This window comes from Phocoena sinus, chromosome 7 (assembly GCF_008692025.1).
Source record: "Phocoena sinus isolate mPhoSin1 chromosome 7, mPhoSin1.pri, whole genome shotgun sequence".
Lineage (NCBI taxonomy): Eukaryota > Metazoa > Chordata > Mammalia > Artiodactyla > Phocoenidae > Phocoena > Phocoena sinus.
In genome coordinates, this window is record NC_045769.1 from 95,552,754 (window position 1) to 95,574,265 (window position 21,512).

Here is a 21,512-nt window from a genome sequence, read left to right on the forward strand (position 1 = left end):
AAACCACTGCTGCCTCAGCAGAAGAGCTCTTTTTAGAACTTTAAAATCCTTTAATCCTTTCCTACTCAATACATGGGGGTTGCCCAGATTTTTTCAATTATTCATTAATGCATTCTTATAGCTAACATTAGATTCAAAACTTTAACCGTTGTCCTTTTCAAGTCCTCCCCACCTTACAGCATCTCATTTGCTACTACTGCTCACTGAGATTCTTTCTCCTCCTCTCTACCTCGCCAGAATGTAATAAAAACAAACAAACAAACAAAAAACATAGCTCTACTGAGAACTTGAGTAAGCAAAGTGCCTATAGTAAGCAAAGTGCCACTACATAAAATTCTTCAGTTTTTTCGCTCTCCTGGGCATGCATCCAGTTCGAGAAATAGTCACCAAGAACTTGCTATGGGTAAAACACATAAACACAATAGGAGAGACAAAGATATTCCTTGTCCTCTAGAAACTAGAATCTAATGGAGAGATAAAAATAACTCTAAAACAAGGCTGCCTCTGTCATAATAGAAGTACAAAATGACAGGAGAATAAAGTGGATTGGAGAAGTACATATTGGATCTGAGAGGCAAGAAGAACCTGGGAGTACAAAGGCCCTGAGGATATGGCTGAATGAGGGCAGGCTTTTGAACGCGGTGACCACCAGAGGGAGGCTTGATCCCAGTGTTATTTTTCATTTCTTGGTTGTTTTTTGTTTGTTTGTTTTTATTTATTTACTTACTTTTGGCTGCATTGGGTCTTTGTTGCTGTATGCGCGGCTTTCTCTAGTTGCAGCGAGCACGGGCTTCTCTTTGTTGCGGTGCACAGGCTTCTCATTGCGGTGGCTTCTCTTGCTGTGGAGCACAGGCCCTAGGCGTGCGGGCTTCAGTAGTTGTGGCTTGTGGGCTCAGTAGTTGTGGCTCGCAGACTCAGTAGTTGTGGCACAGGGGCTTAGTTGCTCCGCGGCATGTGGGATCTTCCCGGACCAGGGCTCGAACCCGTGTGCTCTGCATTGGCAGGCGGATTCTTAACCACTGCGCCACCAGGGAAGTCCCTCATTCCTTGGTTTTTCTCATACAATGAAATTATTTTTTTTACTTTCTGTTTTGGATTCCCAAATTTTTAGAACCAGAGGTGGTTTCTGAAATCATATTACACAACCCTTTCAATTTATAAATAGGAAAACTAAGGCCAAGTCACACAGCTAGATAACATTAAGGATGAGAGCTCAGTAATCCTGACTCCTCTTCTAGGGCTCCTTGCTGTCCCCAGAATCTTTGCTTATTGTTTTAACTTTTCTGCTCTTCTGTCTCAAAATATCAGTGTTTGATGTCACCTACAGGTGGGAACTCAAAAGGCATGTTTCAAAGATAACTGCATCCAGTAGCTGAATATGTGTATGTGTGTGTGTGTGTGTGTGTGTGTGTGTGTGTGTGTGTGTGTGTAACACGAAGGATCATATTGTCAAATCAGACTCATGCAAATCTAGGATATTTTCCAGTATCAAGCTTTATGAATAATTTCAGGAATATAATCAATCAACAGGAACAGGCAAAGCAGGGGGAGGTCTGAGAAACTGAGGGTAGCTTCCAGGTCCTTTCTTCCCATGTAAGACATAAGCTCTCTGTAATGAAACATTTCCATTTTATGGGCATATAGCTGAATAGTTTTGTAACATTTTTCAGGAAGCCATGTTCCTTAAATTCATAGATTCACCATAAGCAATCCTAAATAAGTAGGGATATTGTGTAAAGAGCATTCCATGAACAAGGATGCTCCTCTTAGCAAATAACCATATATCTTCCAAGAGGTTCAGTTATTGTCATGTTTACAATACTGGGTCATCTACTTTCTTTCTTTGTCTAAGAGTATGTTGACCTCTCCACTCCCAGTAATAGGAGAGAAATTGATGATAGGCCAGCTGTCTTAACTTCTTCTTCCTGCTTAATACTTAAATATTCAATAAATAGTAAATAGGCCTGGACTTACCTGGCAGTGCAGTGGTTGAGAATCCGCCTGCCAATGCAGGGCACACGGGTTCGAGCCCTGGTCCGGGAAGATCCCACATGCCGCGGAGCAACTAAGCCCCTGTGCCACAACTACTGAGTCTGCGAGCCACAACTACTGAGCCCACAAGCCACAACTACTGAAGCCCGCGTGCCTAGGGCCCATGCTCTGCAACAGAGAAGCCACCACAGTGAGAAGCCTGCACACCATAATGAAGAGTAGTCCCTGCTCGCCACAACTAGAGAAAGACCCTGCACAGCAACGAAGACCCAATGCAGCCAAAAATAAATAAATGTATTTATTTAAAACAAAAAAAGGAAATAGGCCCCATACGTGTACATCTTCCCAAATACTACCAGATTCTCCATAGTGGGAAAGAGAAAAAAATAAGCCTGTAGTTTTTCCCATATTTAACCATGATCAGAGGTGGCCAGTGGTGAGGAAATAGAAGTATTAGAAGTTTGGTTCTGAGCATTTTTAATCATAGCCTATAAAAATGTTATTCCAAATTGCTTTCTTTGTGCCAAAGAAGTAATAGAAACCTCATGCAAGCAGTCATTTCCCAAGGCCTTATATTTCACTCTGCCTTAGTTTTAACAAAAATATACTCATAAGAATGTCCTTCAACCAAAAGCACTCTTATAGTTATATTCTTTGCCTTCAAAGCTTCCACTCCCTGGGTTTACTTATGGTAAACCAAGCACCAGCTGCTTTTACATTCACCTCTGACTTCCACTGCTGCACCCTACAATCTTTTCTCTGTAGAACTATTGATAACGATATTTCATAAAACCAAATCAGACCTTGTCACTCCCTTGAGGAAAATGCTCTGATGGTTTTATATTTCACTTGGAATAAGTCAAACTCCTTACTATGTCTATGAGGTCCTTCAAGATCTGGCCCCTACATACCTCTCCAATCTCCATTCTAATACCTTCACCATCTTCCTTCTTTCTGTAACTTTAACATGTTATATTTATGTATACGTTAGGACATTTGTACCAGCTATTCCCACTGCCTAGAATGCTCTGCCACCCACTCTACAATGGGCTGGCTGCTTCTCTTCATTCAGGTAATAGATCAAATGTTTATCTGTAATGGAGACCTTCCATGAGCATACAATCTAATAAAACACTCTCTTACCCACAACTATCAGTCTCTGTCACTTTAATTTTCTTCATGGCATTTATAACCATTTGATGGTATAATACCTTGATTATTTATTCATTTATCCTACTATCTCTTTTATCTGGCATTTCTCCAGTGCTTAGAATAAAGCTTTTCACAAAAAAAGACATTCAAGATATGATGTTGAATGAATGAATGAGTGGGCCCTCCTTTTCTGTCAGGTACACGTTCAGGTAATTTAACCTTACATCCATATATAGACGACTCTCAACTCTTTGGAAATTATACAACACACTTATAAGAAAGCCAGGTATCAAAGAACAAATCATCATCAGAGAAATTTAAACATATTTTGAAGTGAATGACAATAAAAATACAGCATATCAAAATTTGTGGGATACAGCAAAAGCAGTGCCTAGAGGGAAATGTATAGCCTTTTTTTCTTCTTTTTTTTTTGTGAAAGCACGAAGTCCTAACCACTAGACCACTAGGGAGTTCCCAAAATGCATAGCCTTTATGATTACATTAGAAAAGAATAAAGGGTCCAAACCATTGACCTGCAAACGTGATCTTATGTCATCTATATGTAGATGACCCTGAAATTTTTATCTCCTACCCAAAAAGCAGCCCCTGAACTGCAGACTTCTGCATCCAGCTGCCTTACTTATAACAATTTTTAGAAGATTAACAAACATCTCAAACTTAAGTAGGTCTAAAAAATAATTCTTGATTTTTTTGCCCCAAATGTTCCTCTCCCACTATCTATATCTTGATAAATGAGATCCCATTTTTACATTTGCTTAAGCCCCAAATTTAATAGCCTTCCTTGATCCCTTCCTATCCCAACAGGAGCTATTTTACCATTTCTAGAAGTGGATCCATCCTCCAATTCGTTTTCCATACATCAACCAGAATGACCTTCTGAAAAAAAAAGGAAAGCAGATCATGTCAGTTTCCTGTTTAAAACCCATCAATGGGGGGGGGGACCTTGAAGATGGCGGAAGAGTAAGACGCGGAGATCGCCTTCCTCCCCACGGATACACCAGAAATACATCCACACGTGGAACAACTCCTACAGAACTCCTACTGAAGGCTGGCAGAAGACCTCAGACCTCCCAAAAGGCAAGAAACTCCCCACGTAACTGGGTAGGGCAAAAGAAAAAACAGAGACAAAAGAATAAGGACGGCACCTGCACCAGTGGGAGGGAGCTGTGAAGGAGGAAAAGTTTCCACACACTAGGAAGCCCCTCCGCGGGCGGAGACTGCGGGAGGCAGAGGGGGGAGTTTCGGGACCGCGGAGTAGTGCACAGCGACGGGTGCGGAGGGCAAAGCGGGGAGATTCCTGCACAGACGATCGGTGCCGACCAGCACTCACCAACCCGAGAGGCTTGTCTGCTCACCCGCCGGGGCGGGCGGGGCTGCGAGCTGAGGCTCGGGTTTTGGTTTTGGACGGAGCTCAGGGAGAGGACTGGGGTTGGCGGCTTGAACATAGCCTGAAGGGGTTAGTGCACCACGACTAGCCGGGAGGGAGTTCGGGGAAAAGCCTGCACCGGCCGAAGAGGCAAGAGACTTTTTCTTCCCTCTTTGTTTCCTGGTGCGCGAGGAGAGGGGTTTAAGAGCGCTGCTTAAAGGAACTCCAGAGACGGGCGCGAGCCGCGGCTAAAAGCGCGAACCCCAGAGACGGGCGCGAGCCGCGGCTGAGGGCGCGAGCCCCCGAGACGGGCGCGAGCCGCGGCTGAAAGCGCAAACCCCAGAGACGGGCGCGAGCCGCGGCTAAAACCGCGGACCCAAGAGCCGGGCGGGAGACGCTAAGGCTGCTGCTGCCGCCACCAAGGGGCCTGTGTGCGAGCACAGGTCACTCTCCACACCCCTCTTCCGCGGAGCCTGTGCAGCCCGCCACTGCCAGGTTCCCGGGATCCAGGGACAACTTCCCCGGGACAGCGCACGGCGGGCCTCAGGCTGGTGCAACGTCACGCCGGCCTCTGCCGCAACGTCACGCTGCCTCTGCCGCCGCAGGCCGGCCCCGCACGCAGTGCCCCTCCTTCCCCCATCCCCCAACCCCCGGCCTGAGTGAGCCGGAGGCCCCGAATCAGCGGCTCCTTTAACCCCGTCCTGTCTGAGCGAAAAAACAGACGCCCTCCAGCGACCTACACGCAAGAGGCAGGGCCAAATCCAAAGCTGAGCTCCTGTGAGCTGTGAGAACAAAGAAGAGAAAGGGAAATCTCTCCCAGCAGCCACAGAAGCAGCGGATTAAAGCTCCACAATCAACTTGATATACCCTGCATCTGTGGAATACCTGAATAGACAAGGAATGATCCCAAATTGAAGAGGTGGAATTTAGGAGCGAGATCTATGATTTTTTTCCCTTTTCCTCTTTTTGTGAATGTGTACGTGTATGCTTCTGTGTGACATCTAGTCTGTATACTCTAGCTTCCACCATTTGTCCTAGGGCTATATCCGTCCATGACTTTTTTTTAAAAATTCTTTTTCTTAATAATTAAGTTTAATTGTAATAACTTTATTATACTTTACCTTCGTTCTTTCTTTCTTTCCTTCCTTCCCTCCCTCCTTTAGACAACGAATCACCCCAAATTGAGGAGGTGGTCTCAGGGAGCAGGATTTATGATTTTTCCCCCTTTACCTCTTTTTGTGAAGGTGTATGTGTATGCTTCTGTGTAAGATTTTCTCTGTATAGCTTTGCTTCCAACATTTGTCCTAAGGTTCTATCCGTCCCTTTTTTTTTTTTTTTCTAAATATTTTTTAATTCAATAACTATATTATACTTTATTTTATTTTTACTGTATCATCTTTCTTTCTGTCTTTTTTTCCTTCTTTCCCTCCTTCCTTCCTTCCTCCCTCCCTCCCTCCTTTCCTTCCTTCTTTGCTTCTTTCTTCCTTCCTTCCTTTCCTCCTTTCCCTCTTTCTTTACTCATACTTCTACTAATTCTCCCTACTTTTTCTCCCTTTTATTCTGAGCTGTGTGGATGAAAGGCTCTTGGTGCTCCAGCCAGGAGTCAGGGCTCTGCCTCTGAGGTAGGAGAGCCAACTTCAGGACACTGGTCAACAAGAGACCTCCCAGCTCCACATAATATTAAACGGTGGAAATCTCCCAGAGACCTCCATCTTAACACCAGCACCCAGCTTCACTCAACGACCAGCAAGCCATAGTGCTGGACAACCTATGCCAAACAACTAGCAAAACAGGAACACAACCCCACCCATTAGCAGAGAGGCTGCCTAAAATCATAATAAGGCCACAGACACCCCAAAACACACCACCAGACGTGAACCTGCCCACTAGAGAGACAAGATCCAGCCTCATCCAGCACAACACAGGCACTAGTCCCCTCCACCAGGAAGCCTACACAACCCACTGAAACAACCTTAGCCACTGGAGACAGACATCAAAAACAACGGGAACTACGAACCTGCAGCCTGCAAAAAGGAGACCCCAAACACAGTAAGATAAGCAAAATGAGAAGACAGAAAAACACACAGCAGATGAAGGAGCAAGATAAAAACCCACCAGACCTAACAAATGAAGAGGAAATAGGCAATCTACCTGAAAAAGAATTCAGAATAATGATAGTAAGGATGATCCGAAATCTTGGAAGTAGAATGGACAAAATGCAAGAAACAGTTAACAAGGACCTACAAGAACTAAAGATGAAACAAGCAACGATGAACAATGCAATAAATGAAATTAAAATCACTCTAGATAGGATCAGTAGCAGAATAACTGAGGCAGAAGAACGGATAAGTGACCTGGAAGATAAAGTAGTGGAAATAACTACTGCAGAGCAGAATAAAGAAAAAAGAATGAAAAGAACTGAGGACAGTCTCAGAGACCTCTGGGACAACATGAAACGCACCAACATTCGAATTATAGGGGTTCCAGAAGAAGAAGAAAGAAAGAAAGGGACTGAGAAAATATTTGAAGAGATTATAGTTGAAAACTTCCCTAATATGGGAAAGGAAATAGTTAATCAAGTCCAGGAAGCACAGAGGGTCCCATACAGGATAAATACAAGGAGAAACACGCCAAGACACATATTAATCAAACTGTCAAAAATTAAATACAAAGAAAGCATATTAAAAGCAGCAAGGGAAAAACAACAAATAACACACAAGGGAATCCCCATAAGGTTAACAGCTGATCTCTCAGCAGAAACCCTACAAGCCAGAAGGGAGTGGCAGGACATACTGAAAGTGATGAAGGAGAATAGCCTGAAACCAAGACTACTCTACCCAGCAAGGATCTCATTCACATTTGATGGAGAAATTAAAACCTTTACAGACAAGCAAAAGCTGAGAGAGTTCAGCACCACCAAACCAGCTTTACAACAAATGCTAAAGGAACTTCTCTAGACACGAAACACAAGAGAAGGAAATGACCTATAGTAGCGAACCCAAAACAATATATAAAATGGAAATAGGAACATACATATCAATAATTACCTTAAATGTAAATGGACTAAATGCTCCCACCAAAAGACACAGATTGGCTGAATGGATACAAAAACAAGACCCTTATATATGCTGTCTACAAGAGACCCACTTCAGAACTAGAGACACATACAGACTGAAAGTAAGGGGATGGAAAAAGATATTCCATGCAAATGGAAACCAAAAGAAAGCTGGAGTAGCAATTCTCATATCAGACAAAATAGACTTTAAAATAAGGACTATTAAAAGGGACAAAGAAGGACACTACATAATGATCAAGGGATCGATCCAAGAAGAAGATATAACAATTGTAAATATTTATGCACCCAACATAGGAGCACCTCAATACATAAGGCAAATACTAACAACCATAAAAGGGGAGATTGACAGTAACACATTCATAGTAGGGGACTTTAACACCCCACTTTCACCCATGGACAGATCATCCAAAATGAAAATAAATAAGGAAACACAAGCTTTAAATGATACATTAAACAAGATGGACTTAATTGATATTTATAGGACACTCCATCCAAAAACAACAGAATACACATTTTTCTCAAGTGCTCATGGAACATTCTCCAGGATAGATCATATCTTGGGTCACAAATCAAGCCTTGGTAAATTTAAGAAAACTGAAATTGTATCAAGTATCTTTTCCGACCACAACGCCATGAGACTAGATATCAATTACAGGAAAAGATCTGTAAAAAATACAAACACATGGAGGCTAAACAATACACTACTTAATAATGAAGTGATCACTGAAGAAATCAAAGAGGAAATAAAAAAATACCTAGAAACAAATGACAATGGAGACACAACGACCCAAAACCTATGGGATGCAGCAAAAGCAGTTCTAAGGGGGAAGTTTATAGCAATACAAGCCCACCTTAAGAAGCAGGAAACATCTCGAATAAACAACCTAACCTTGCACCTCAAGCAATTAGAGAAAGAAGAACAAAAAAACCCCAAAGCTAGCAGAAGGAAAGAAATCATAAAAATCAGATCAGAAATAAATGAAAAAGAAATGAAGGAAACGATAGCAAAGATCAATAAAACTAAAAGCTGGTTCTTTGAGAAGATAAACAAAATAGATAAACCACTAGCCAGACTCATCAAGAAAAAAAGGGAGAAGACTCAAATCAATAGAATTAGAAATGAAAAAGGAGAAGTAACAACTGACACTGCAGAAATAAAAAAAATCATGAGAGATTACTACAAGCAACTCTATGCCAATAAAATGGACAATCTGGAAGAAATGGACAAATTCTTAGAAATGCACAACCTGCCAAGACTGAATCAGGAAGAAATAGAAAATATGAACAGACCAATCACAAGCACTGAAATTGAAACTGTGATTAAAAACCTTCCAACAAACAAAAGCCCAGGACCAGATGGCTTCACAGGTGAATTCTATCAAACGTTTAGAGAAGAGCTAACACCTATCCTTCTCAAACTCTTCCAAAATATAGCAGAGGGAGGAACACTCCCAAATTCCTTCTACGAAGCCACCATCACCTTGATACCAAAACCAGACAAGGATGTCACAAAGAAAGAAAACTACAGGCCAATATCACTGATGAACATAGATGCAAAAATCCTCAACAAAATACTAGCAAACAGAATCCAACAGCACATTAAAAGGATCATACACCATGATCAAGTGGGGTTTATTCCAGGAATGCAAGGATTCTTCAATATACGCAAATCTATCAATGTGATAAACTATATTAACAAATTGAAGGAGAAAAACCATATGATCATCTCAATAGATGCAGAGAAAGCTTTCGACAAAATTCAACACCCATTTATGATAAAAACCCTCCAGAAAGTAGGCATAGAGGGAACTTTCCTAAACATAATAAAAGCCATATATGACAAGCCCACAGCAAACATCATCCTCAATGGTGAAAAACTGAAAGCATTTCCACTAAGATCAGGAACAAGACAAGGTTGCCCACTCTCACCACTCTTATTCAACATAGTTTTGGAAGTTTTAGCCACAGCAATCAGAGAAGAAAAGGAAATAAAAGGAATCCAAATCGGAAAAGAAGAAGTAAAGCTGTCACTGTTTGCAGATGACATGATACTATACATAGAGAATCCTAAAGATGCTACCAGAAAACTACTAGAGCTAATCAATGAATTTGGTAAAGTAGCAGGATACAAAATTAATGCACAGAAATCTCTGGCATTCCTATATACTAATGATGAAAAATCTGAAAGTGAAATCAAGAAAACACTCCCATTTACCATTGCAACAAAAAGAATAAAATATCTAGGAATAAACCTACCTAAGGATACGAAAGACCTGTATGCAGAAAATTATAAGACACTGATGAAAGAAATTAAAGATGATACAAATAGATGGAGAGATATACCATGTTCTTGGATGGGAAGAATCAACATTGTGAAAATGACTCTACTACCCAAAGCAATCTACAGATTCAATGCAATCCCTATCAAACTACCACTGGCATTTTTCACAGAACTAGAACAAAAAATTTCGCAATTTGTATGGAAACACAAAAGACCCCGAATAGCCAAAGCAATCTTGAGAACGAAAAAAGGAGCTGGAGGAATAAGGCTCCCTGACTTCAGACTATATTACAAAGCAACAGTAATCAAGACAGTATGGTACTGGCACAAAAACAGAAAGATAGATCAGTGGAACAGGATAGAAAGCCCAGAGATAAACCCACGCACATATGGACACCTTATCTTTGATAAAGGAGGCAGGAATGTACAGTGGAGAAAGGACGGCCTCTTCAATAAATGGTGCTGGGAAAACTGGACAGGTACATGTAAAAGTATGAAATTAGATCACTCCCTAACACCATACACAAAAATAAGCTCAAAATGGATTAAAGACCTAAATGTAAGGCCAGAAACTATCAAACTCTTAGAAGAAAACATAGGAAGAACACTCTATGACATAAATCACAGCAAGATCCTTTCTGACCCACCTCCTAGAGTAATGGAAATAAAAACAAAAATAAACAAATGGGACCTAATGAAACTTCAAAGCTTTTGCACAGCAAAGGAAACCATAACCAAGACCAAAAGACAACCCTCAGAATGGGAGAAAACATTTGCAAATGAAGCAACTGACAAAGGATTAATCTCCAAAATTTACAAGCAGCTCATGCAGCTCAATAACAAAAAACAAACAACCCCATCCAAAAATGGGCAGAAGACCTAAATAGACATTTCTCCAAAGAAGATATACAGAATGCCAACAAACACATGAAAGAATGCTCAACATCATTAATCATTAGAGAAATGCAAATCAAAACTACAATGAGATATCATCTCACACCAGTCAGAATGGCCATCATCAAAAAATCTAGAAACAATAAATGCTGGAGAGGGTGTGGAGAAAAGGGGACACTCTTGCACTGCTGGTGGGAATGTGAATTGGTTCAGCCACTGTGGAGAACAGTATGGAGGTTCCTTAAAAAACTACAAATAGAATTACCATATGACCCAGCAATCCCACTACTTGGCATATACCCTGAGAAAACCAAAATTCAAAGAGAGTCATGTACCAAAATGTTCATTGCAGCTCTATTTACAATAGCCAGGACATGGAAACAACCTAAGCGCCCATCATCGGATGAATGGATAAAGAAGATGTGGCACATATACACAATGGAATATTACTCAGCCTTAAAAAGAAATGAAATTGAGCTATTTGTAATGAGATGGATAGACCTAGAATCTGTCATACAGAGTGAAGTAAGTCAGAAAGAAAAAGACAAATACCGTATGCTAACACATATATATGGAATTTAAGGGAAAAAAATGTCATGAAGAACCTAGGGGTAAGATAGGAATAAAGACGCAGACCTACTGGAGAACGGACTTAAGGATATGGGGAGGGGGAAGGGTGAGTTTTGACAGGGCGAGAGAGAGTCATGGACATATACACACTAACAAACGTAGTAAGGTAGATAGCTGGGGGGAAGCAGCCGCAAGGCACAGGGATATTAGCTCGGTGCTTTGGGACAGCCTGGAAGGGTGGGATGGGGAGAGTGGGAGGGAGGGAGACGCAAGAGTGAAGACATATGGGAACATATGTATATGTATAGCTGATTCACTTTGTTGTAAAGCAGAAACTAACACACCATTGTAAAGCAATTATACCCCAATAAAGATGTTTAAAAAAAAAAAAAAAAAAAAAAAAAACCCATCAATGGGGGCTTCCCTGGTGGCACAGTGGTTAAGAATCCACCTGTCAATGCAGCAGACACGGGTTCGAGCCCTGGTCCGGGAAGATCCCACATGCCTCAGAGCAACTAAGCCCGGGTGCCACAACCACTGAGCCTGCACTCTAGAGCCTGTGAGACACAACTACTGAAGCCCGCACACCTAAAGCCTGTCCTCCACAACAAGAGAAGCCAATGCAGTGAGAAGCCTGTGCACCACAACGAAGAGTAGCCCCCAGCTTGCTGCAACTAGAGAAAGCCCGCACACAACAATGAAGACCCAACACAGCCAAAAATAAAAATAAATTAATTTTAAAAAATCAATGGCTTTATATTGCCCTTGGAATAAAATTCAAACTCCTCACTGTGACCTGCATGGTCCGGCATTACCCTGCTATGCAATCCTCATACACTACCACTTTCTGCTTTAATCAATGTGCTTGAGTCACAACCTCCATTTAGTTTTTTGAACAGAGCTTCAAGTTCTTCCCTTTCCCTAGCTTTTTGCACTGGCAACACCCTCTCTGTGGAATGCTCTTCCACAGGCTCTTGTATGACCTGTCATTCTCATCCGCCAGGTCTCAGCTCCTGTGTATCTTCTGTAATTGTAAGAAAAATTTCATTAGTTTTCTTACTATTTCATAAATCAAACATCCACATATCAACCAGATGAAATAGAAATAGAATATTTCCAGCATTCATGTGCCCCCTATCAATTATAGACCCACCTCACTATAGACACAAGTATTATCCTGACTTTTGTGGGGTGATTTCCTTGTTAATCTTTGTGGTTTTATTACCTGTAATAAAATTCTATCCATAAACAATATATTTTAGTGCTGCCTGCCTTAAATAGAATCATTCTATTTTTCTGCGTGTATTTTACTTCTTTTGTTCAACATCGTGCTTTCGAGATTCATCTACACTGCTATGCCTAGTAGTAATTCATTTATTCTATTGCTATGTGGTATTCCTTCATATGGATATAACACAATTTATTTAGCTCTTCAACTACTTATGGGCATTTAGATTGTTTTCAGGTTTTGGTGAGTAATACTGCTGTAAATATTCCTGTACCTGTGCCCTGGTATATATTTGTGAGAGATGCTTGGAGTGGATTTGCTAGGTTATGGGATAAGAGTGTTATCAAAATTACTGGATAATGCTGGTGTTTCAAAGGGGTTTAGCAAATTATATTCCCACCAGCAGTTTATGAGAATCCTCATTGCTCTTTATCCACACCAACTCTTGGAATTTTCAGATTTACAAAATTTTTGCAATTCCAATGGGTGTACGGAGTATTCCACTTTTTTTTTTTTGCAGTACGTGGGCCTCTCACTGTTGTGGTCTCTCCCATTGCAGAGCACAGGCTCCAGGCGCGCAGGAGCGCGCAGGCTCAGCGGCCATGACTCACGGACCTAGCTGCTCCACGGCATGTGGGATCTTCCCGGACCGGGGCACGAACCCGTGTCTCCTGCATCGGCAGGCAGACTCTCAACCGCTGCGCCACCAGGGAAGCCCTCCACTGTGATCTTAATTGGCAGTTCCATATTGCTGTTGAGGTTAAGCACTTTTTTGTTTGCTTATTGGCCATTTGGGTATCTTTGTGTGTGTGTGAAAGTGGAAAATTGAGTTTTAAAATTATTTTTTATAGGGCTATCTGTCATTTATTGACATCTAGAATTTATTTATATATTCTATGCATGACCCCAATATTGTTTATATAGGCAGCAAATATCTTCTCCCACTCTGTGACTTGCCTGTTAACTTTGGCAAATTGGTGCTCTGCAAAGCAGACCTGAGCTGGAATTGAAAGTGAAAAAGATGTTACTGAGGAGTAGCACCGGTGAAGGACAAGGGAGGAGGTAAGGTTGGGCAGGGATTGCCATCAGACAAAAATTCCAACCTCAGAGAGTCTCTGCCAGCCCACTGGGAGCACTGGGACAAAAATATTCCATTATATGAGTCCTCCATTAGGCAGAAATGACAAGCCCCTTGTACCACTGCCGTGTTCAGTTAGTCATTGGCCAGGGACCTCCCCAAGAGGAGAGTGACCTTGACTATCACTGGTGAGTTTTTGCCTGGGGACCACCTCAAGAATAGCATGACCTTGGCTCCACAGCTAGGCAAACTTGACGAAGCTAATAGCTGGAGGCGGTCATCAAACCACACTCCTTGCAGCTGGGCAGCAAGTCATTTCTTGAAGGGGGCTCTGAGTGGCACATCTGTGCCTGTCACGCTCATTTAATGGTGTCTTTTTATGAACAGAAGTTCTTAATTTTAATGTAGTCAAAATTTCAATACTTTACTTTATGGTTAATGTACTTTGTGTCTTGTTTAAGAAATCTTCTCCCCCCACCCCAAAAAAGAAATCTTTCCCTAGTTTGAGCTCATGAAGATATTCTACTATAATCTATTCTGGAAGTATTTTTATTTTATTTTATTTTGGCCGCACCACGGGGCATGTAGGATGTTAGCTCCCCAACCAGGGATTGAGCCCACGCTCCCTGCAGTGGAAGTGTGGAGCCTTAACCCCTGGACCACTAGGGAAGTCCCTTTAAAAGCATTTTAGTATTATCTTTCACATATAGGTCTTGAAGTAATGGAATTTATTTCTGCATATAGTGTGAGGAGAAGATCTATTTTTCCCATATGGTTACCGCATTGGCTCCACATTGTTGAAAAGACCATGTTTTTCCCACTATTTGCAATGCTACCCCGGTGGCATACCAAGTGTGTATACCATGTATGTATGGGTGTGTTTATGGGATCTCTCTGCTATTCCATTCAAATAGCACCTTATTCCCCTTTATGAGTATCTTCATTATTTAGGGCCCTTTAAATTTTCATATAAATTTTAAAATCAGCTTGTTAATGCTCCCCAAATAACTTTATGATTTTGATTGTGACACTCCTAGAAGAATTTATGTCTTTACAACACCAAGCCTCCTAATTATGAACATGGTATATCTCCAAAACTTAGACACTCCTCTCCCGCGCTTCCTTAGAGCATTTTACACAGCTCTCTGGTGGCCTTATCACCTAATACTGCCCTAGTTTTGCATGCTTGTCTCATCACTTTTCTGAAAAACTGAGTTTCTTGAAAAAACATGATTTGAATGAATGACTATTTCTCAAAACGAGACACAGGAGGAGGATTACTCTTAGGGGAACCAAGTGAAAGATTCATGGATTGCAGACCATCTTGAACCCAAGGGTAACCCTGCAGAAGTGCTAAACATCGGAAACTACAGTACTTGTAACTTTCTCTTGACAAAAAAGCTAAGAGAGAGTACTATTCCTCCTGGGAGTAGAAACAAGGTAGGATGTAGGAAGTAAAACAGTAACAAACTGCTTTGTACTTGGATTCGTGTCAATCTGCATCAGGCTGAATTGGTTGATGAAAGAGTATACAGAAACCTAGCAATTTCTGAGTGGTTTTTACCCTGTTGTGTTCACTCACTGGAGAAGTGTGTGTGAGCGAGTGTGTAAATGTGTGTGTTGCATGTTAGCTTAGTAAAAGTGGTGAATATTTCAGCATGGTGGTCAGGCTGTTTAGGTTTTGTTTTGTTTTGTTTTGTTTTGTTTGGCGGTACGCGGGCCTCTCACTGTTGAGGCCTCTCCCGCTGTGGAGCACAGGCTCCGGACGCGCAGGCTCAGTGGCCATGGCTCACGGGCCCAGGCGCTCCGCGGCACGTGGGATCTTCCCGGACCGGGGCACAAACCCGTGTCCCCTGCATCGGCAGGTGGACTCTCAACCACTGCGCCACCAGGGAAGCCCCAGGCTGTTTAGATTTAATCCCAGGCTCTACCATTTGTTAGCTTAAAATGTCTAAGCCTCATTGTCCTCATCTGTAACATGGGAAAGATGGTGATTATAGTATCTATTCCATAGAGTTGTTGTGAGGGTTCAATGACATCATTCATGTAAAGGACAAACCTAGGAAGCATTTAATAAATGTTAGTTGTTGTTATGATAAAATATTTAAACCCTTTTCAGTTGAGTATATATAGTGTTAAGTACATCTTTAGAAGAGAAACCCCTGCATCCTTCAGTAAGTGGTGGAAACGAATTTGGCGGCACAGGGATGCCAGGTGACCTTATGTTTTGAAGTGCCCTGAGTCTACTTCCTCATGAGTATGTTTTTGTAGACCACAGTTTAAAGTCTCTTTCAGCTGGATTTATTACCATTTATGACTCAGACAAAAATCCAGTCCATTTACTGAAGTTTTCGCTCTGGAATAGCACAAGCCTAGACAAGAAATATGTTCTCACATAAGAATTTCCATTCACTGGTGCTTTCTCAAGCATGACTCTAAGAATACAACGACTTTGGGGGTAGTCTATGGGATTCTCGCTCTGTAACCCATATTCAGATTTGGAAAGGGGCCTTTTTGGGCACATTACAGCAATTATAAAGGTACAGCTTTCCTGGAAAAAATCTCAGTGGATAAGGTGATAATGGCAATTGTGCCAACCGTGAAAGTCCATAGGGGTCGAACTCTTTTAAGCGTCTAAACAGCAACTTCGAAGAGTGTACACACTTGTTTTCCTTCTTGAATGAAATTGTACTGCTTTCAAATCTCCAAGGTAATTGCACGGTGGATGGTTGCCCAGGTGACAGGCCGTAAACTAAGCAGTCCCTGCAGCTAACTGAAGGGTTTGTGCACGCAGAACCAGCTTTGAATATCTTTTTTTTTTCAAGTACTGTGAGCTGTGAACCACTGGAAAATAATCAAAGAAAAAATCGATATCTATGCTGCTTTTAAATGGATCCCTTGTTGAAGTGTGGGTTGACAGCTGTCCCAGAAATCAGTGCCACGATGAATTAGAATGATGTTGACTGCTGTTTGGCTTGGTGTTTCTTCAACAGTGTACCAACTTCCTCTGCAAAACATAGCACAGGTAAGCCAAATCTCCACTTTTCATCACATTTTGGATAATACCAAATGTTGCAACTTTTTTTTTTTTCTCCCCAAGGATGTCCCAAAGGAGGAACATCAGGTAAACTGATAGAGGAAACTGTGTCCTAATCTCAAATAATTATATCCTTAGAGTCGTTGTAATAAGCTATTTTTGACTTTTCAGATATTGAAACAATCCCACCCAATACTTTATATAAATGCCTCTAAACCAGTAGGCTAAACTGGGAAGGGCAAGAAAAGTATATAAAAATACTTATGTTGGGCTTCCCTGGTGGCGCAGTGGTTGAGAGTCCGCCTGCCGATGCAGGGGACACGGGTTCGTGCCCCGGTCTGGGAAGATCCCACATCCCACATGCCGCAGAGCGGCTGGGCCCGTGAGCCATGGTCGCTGAGCCTGCGCGTCCGGAGCCTGTGCTCCACAACGGGAGAGGCCACGGCAGTGAGAGGCCCGCGTACCGCAAAAAGAAAAAAAAAAAATAACTTGTGTCCATTGAATTATACCCGGCAACAATCTTTTATTTTAGTTTAATCACCTATATATGTGTTAACTGCACATGGTTTAAACCTTCTTGTGCCACTCAGTATTGTGTGTTCTTGGCTATATTTTCTTAACATAAAAGGAGATTCCCATTGCTTTAAGTCTTAATTACATAAGATTCCAAATCATATGTAAAGTATAATAAAAAGATTTTGTTTTACAAGTATTGTAGATTAATCATACATACAATTAAAGATACAAGAACGGGGCTTCAATAGATGCTAAACCAGCAGTACCTGTGGAATGAAATGTTATTGCTTAAAAAAATCGTTGATCAAAGCAATCCTAAAAGAAAAATTGAGAAAAGCTCTTTCATGAAAAAACTTTAGATGGAAATGTACAGATTGAAGATCAGAAAAGGAAATGGAGCTTACTAATAAAAAACTGGGTGGGTCCATCCACTCTCATTGAAAGAGCTACCTATGTAGAGCGATACTGCTGTATGTCAATTCAATTATTATTTTCCTCCTCCAGTCACTGCTGAGTGTATGAGACAGTAGATTACCAAACAAGTGACCACATTGCCCAGTACTGTAGTGATTTGACTTAATAACTTTTGGGTTGCAGTTGGTTTAAATATTAATTTTAGTTTTTATTTTTGAGGTAGATACTACTTTTGAAATGCTCTCACTTAAGAGTTATGCCACAATTCCATAACATGCATGTCATTTCATTGCTAGGGGTAATAAGCTTGGGAAAAAATACCTTTGGGGTTTTATTTCCACTTTATAGATGAGCTGGTGATATAAATATGTATTTCTAGTCTAGTTGTTATTTGATTATCCAGTTTTCATCTTTATTGAAGGACAGGTTTTAATTATCTTTTGTTTCTGAAAGCGTTTCTTTTAACTGAAATGATACTGCAAATATTGTTTTCAAAAATAAGTATATAAATCCAAGTTGCAAAGCAGTTTGCTGGAATAGACACGTATATTGGTTTTAAATTTTTCTGTGGCCTGATTCTGAGTGTATCATTTGCTCCTCAGCTTTTTTTAAAGTTCCAAGTACCCTGCTTACTCAATGTTAATGATTAGGATAATGATGATTAAGTGACAGCGATCAGCCAAATGTCTGCTTCATTTAGAAGAGCTTTAAGGAAAGAGACAGGTACTGCTGGTGGAAATGTAAACTGGTGCAGTCATTCTGGAGAACAACCCCAGCAATATTTAGTGAAATTAAATGCACTCACACATTCACTCCGTGAAACTTTTGCACAGTGCAGAACAAGGCCTGAACAAGGATATTTACCACAGTGTTGTTTGTGGAGTGGGAAGTTGGAGGCAACTTAGACGTCCATCACCAAGGGAAGAGACATTGAATATGGCGGATGCATACCATTCAGCCATTAGAAGCAAACGACCAGAGGTACACATAAGTATAAGGCTAAATCTTAAAAACAACATGTCACGTTAAAAAGTAACAAGATCGGGGACTCCCTGGTGGCGCAGTGGTTGAGAGTCCGCCTGCCGAGGCAGGGGATATGGGTTCGTGCCCCGGTCCGGGAAGATCCCACATGCCGCGGAGCGGCTGGGCCCGTGAGCCATGGCCGCTGAGCCTGCGCGTCTGGAGCCTGTGCTCCGCAACGGGAGAGGCTACAACAGTGAGAGGCCCGCATACCGCAAAATAAATAAATAAATAAATAAAAATAAAGGTATCCCCAAACTAACCGTATCATGGAGATTTTTTGTTTCCCAAATTAAAAAAAAGGCAATAGCAGTCACCTGCAACCACAACAATCCTTCATTTTTATGCCTCTCTTATTCTCCTTTCTTATATCATGAATCAGAGCTGTGCCCCACTAAGTAAGTTTTCTACCCAACCCAGAAGACACTATTGGTACTCAAAAAGGCTAAATTTGAATGCTGTGGTGTAGCAGGTTGTTGGATTTCTTCTGGAAAACGGAGTAGATATCACCCTTTGCAATTACAGAAATCAAACCGCGGTCCATGTGGCTAATTGTGATGTCCAAAGGCAACTCTTGGCCATCAATGGAATCCAGGCTCCCCAAATGCAACTTCTACAAAGTTCATGGCAAGATGACCTTGAACAACTTCAGCTCTTGCTGGTCATTTAATCTGCTGTTTGCTTCTGTCTTTGGGTAGGTGGGTGGGTGAAGGGTGAGAAGGGAACAGACTACGTGTGACTCCTTTTAAAGAAAAATAAGTTCTTTTCAAATGCAGTTCCAGAAAGTTTCAGGCAGGAAATACGAGAAAGAAACAGAATTAAATTGGACACTTGGGGTGGAAAACAAAATAATAAAAGAACACAGCAGCAGCCTATTTACACCTTCTTCCGGCTGGATGTGAGGAGAAGTCATGTGGCACCCCTGGGAAATGATGTGCTCCCAAGGATGCCCCTGGAGAACCACTGTCAACTTGCTCACAGGTGTTCCCTTGACATCATTGCCATTTGTACGATTGCTGTTTAGATCCCTTCGGACCGTTTGCAGTTATTATCTTTATCTTGAAAAGGGAATCAGAGAGCCTATGCTTTGCATAATATTTAGTTGTGATTAAAGTTAAGAGAATACATTTTTAAATGCTAAGAGAATACATTTTTACATGCTGTCTTTTTAGGGTATTGATCTTCTTATTTAGATTTTCTGGCCATAGAGACCCTTTCCCAAAGTAACTTGCAAAACCACATGCATAATCAAGGACATTAATTACTGGTAAATGGCAACTGCCTACTCTTGGCATTTACCTTCAGAGGTAACGTCAGATCACATGACTTTCCAACTGAAAGAAAATCAATTGCTGCAAGGAAAGTTTCTTCTATTCCCTTATGGTAGAGACACAGATAAAGAAAAAGTGAAAGATATTCTGGTCACCTAGCGTTCAAGGAAACAGACAACAAAATCCAAAGGACTCTAACTTATTTTGTTGTACTAAACGATAGTCTAAAATTGCCATACATCATAAACTGAGGTTTAGAAATATTTTTGGAAGACACTAAATTTTATTTTAATGGTATTTTCAACAGTTGTTGCTGTCATTCAATGTCTGTTTTCTTTTTTTTTAATCTGTTAGCTCCATCACCATATATATATATATTTTTTTAATGTTTTTATTAGAGTATAATTGCTTTACAATGGTGTGTCAGTTTCTGCTTTATAACAAAGTGAATCAGTTATACATATACATATGTTCCCATATCTCTTCCCTCTTGCATCTCCCTCCCTCACACCCTCCCTATCCCACCTGTGTAGGTGGTCACAAAGCACCGAGCTGATCTCCCTGTGCTATGTGTGGCTGCTTCCCACTAGCTATCTATTTTATGTTTGGTAGTGTATATATGTCCATGCCACTCTCTCACTTTGTTCCAGCTTACCCTTCCCCCTCCTCGTATACTCAAGTCCATTCTCTAGTAGGTCTGCATCTTTACATCTTTATTCCCAACTTACCCCTAGGTTCTTCTGACCATTTTCTTTTTTTTAGATTCCATATATATGTGTTAGCATACGGTATTTGTTTTTCTCTTTCTGACTTACTTCACTCTGTATGACAGTCTCTAGGTCCATCCATCTCACTAAAAATAACTCAGTTTCGTTCCTTTTTATGGCTGAGTAATATTCCATTGTATATATGTGCCACATCTTCTTTATCCATTCATCTGTTGATGGACACTTAGGTTGCTTCCACGTCCTGGCTATTGTAAATAGAGCTGCAATAAACATTTTGGTACATGGCTTTTTTTGAATTATGGCTTTCTCAGGGTATATGCCCAGTAGTGGGACAATGTCTGTTTTCATAACCACATTTTTCACTCCTCAAGATAAGCCTCTAAGTTTTAAAAAACTGGTACCTGTAACTGGATCCAGAGCTTAATCAACAGATCCTCAAATTACTGTGCTATTGGAAAACTATTCTCAGCTCAAAACTTTCATGTTAGTTCTAACTAATAATAAACATTGACATAAGAAGTGGTTTCTTTTCAGAGATTAAAAAATAATAACTGATTAATTCCCACAGCACCCCTCTGAGGTAATATCATTATCTCCAGTCTGTCCCTGGAGAAACTGGGGTAGAGACACCGACTGTATTGACGTGGCATAAAGTGAAATAGAGATGGAAATTCATGAGTTATTTTGGTCTAGAAAATAAACAATTTGGATAATTTGGCCTTCCAGTAGCTTCTCAGTTCTGAATTATCCAAATTAAATTTTACTTTCATTAAAAAAACATAACATCTATATATTCACATCCATTTGACTATATAAATACTGTTAAATAAGCTACCTTGTAATTGTAAATCATTCATTCATTCCACAA

General features: G+C 41.0%; 1 protein-coding gene across 1 annotated transcript in view; it reads left to right on the forward strand.

Moving 5' to 3' along the window:
* Nucleotides 1-13,760: 13,760 nt before the first annotated feature.
* MAP3K19 (mitogen-activated protein kinase kinase kinase 19) overlaps nt 13,761-21,512 on the forward strand; it is a 42,580-nt gene continuing 34,828 nt past the window's right edge. The window contains 3 exon segments of the mRNA XM_032636636.1: nt 13,761-13,846; nt 18,459-18,606; nt 19,118-19,306. Of these exon segments, the coding sequence (XP_032492527.1) occupies nt 13,761-13,846; nt 18,459-18,606; nt 19,118-19,306 (423 nt within the window).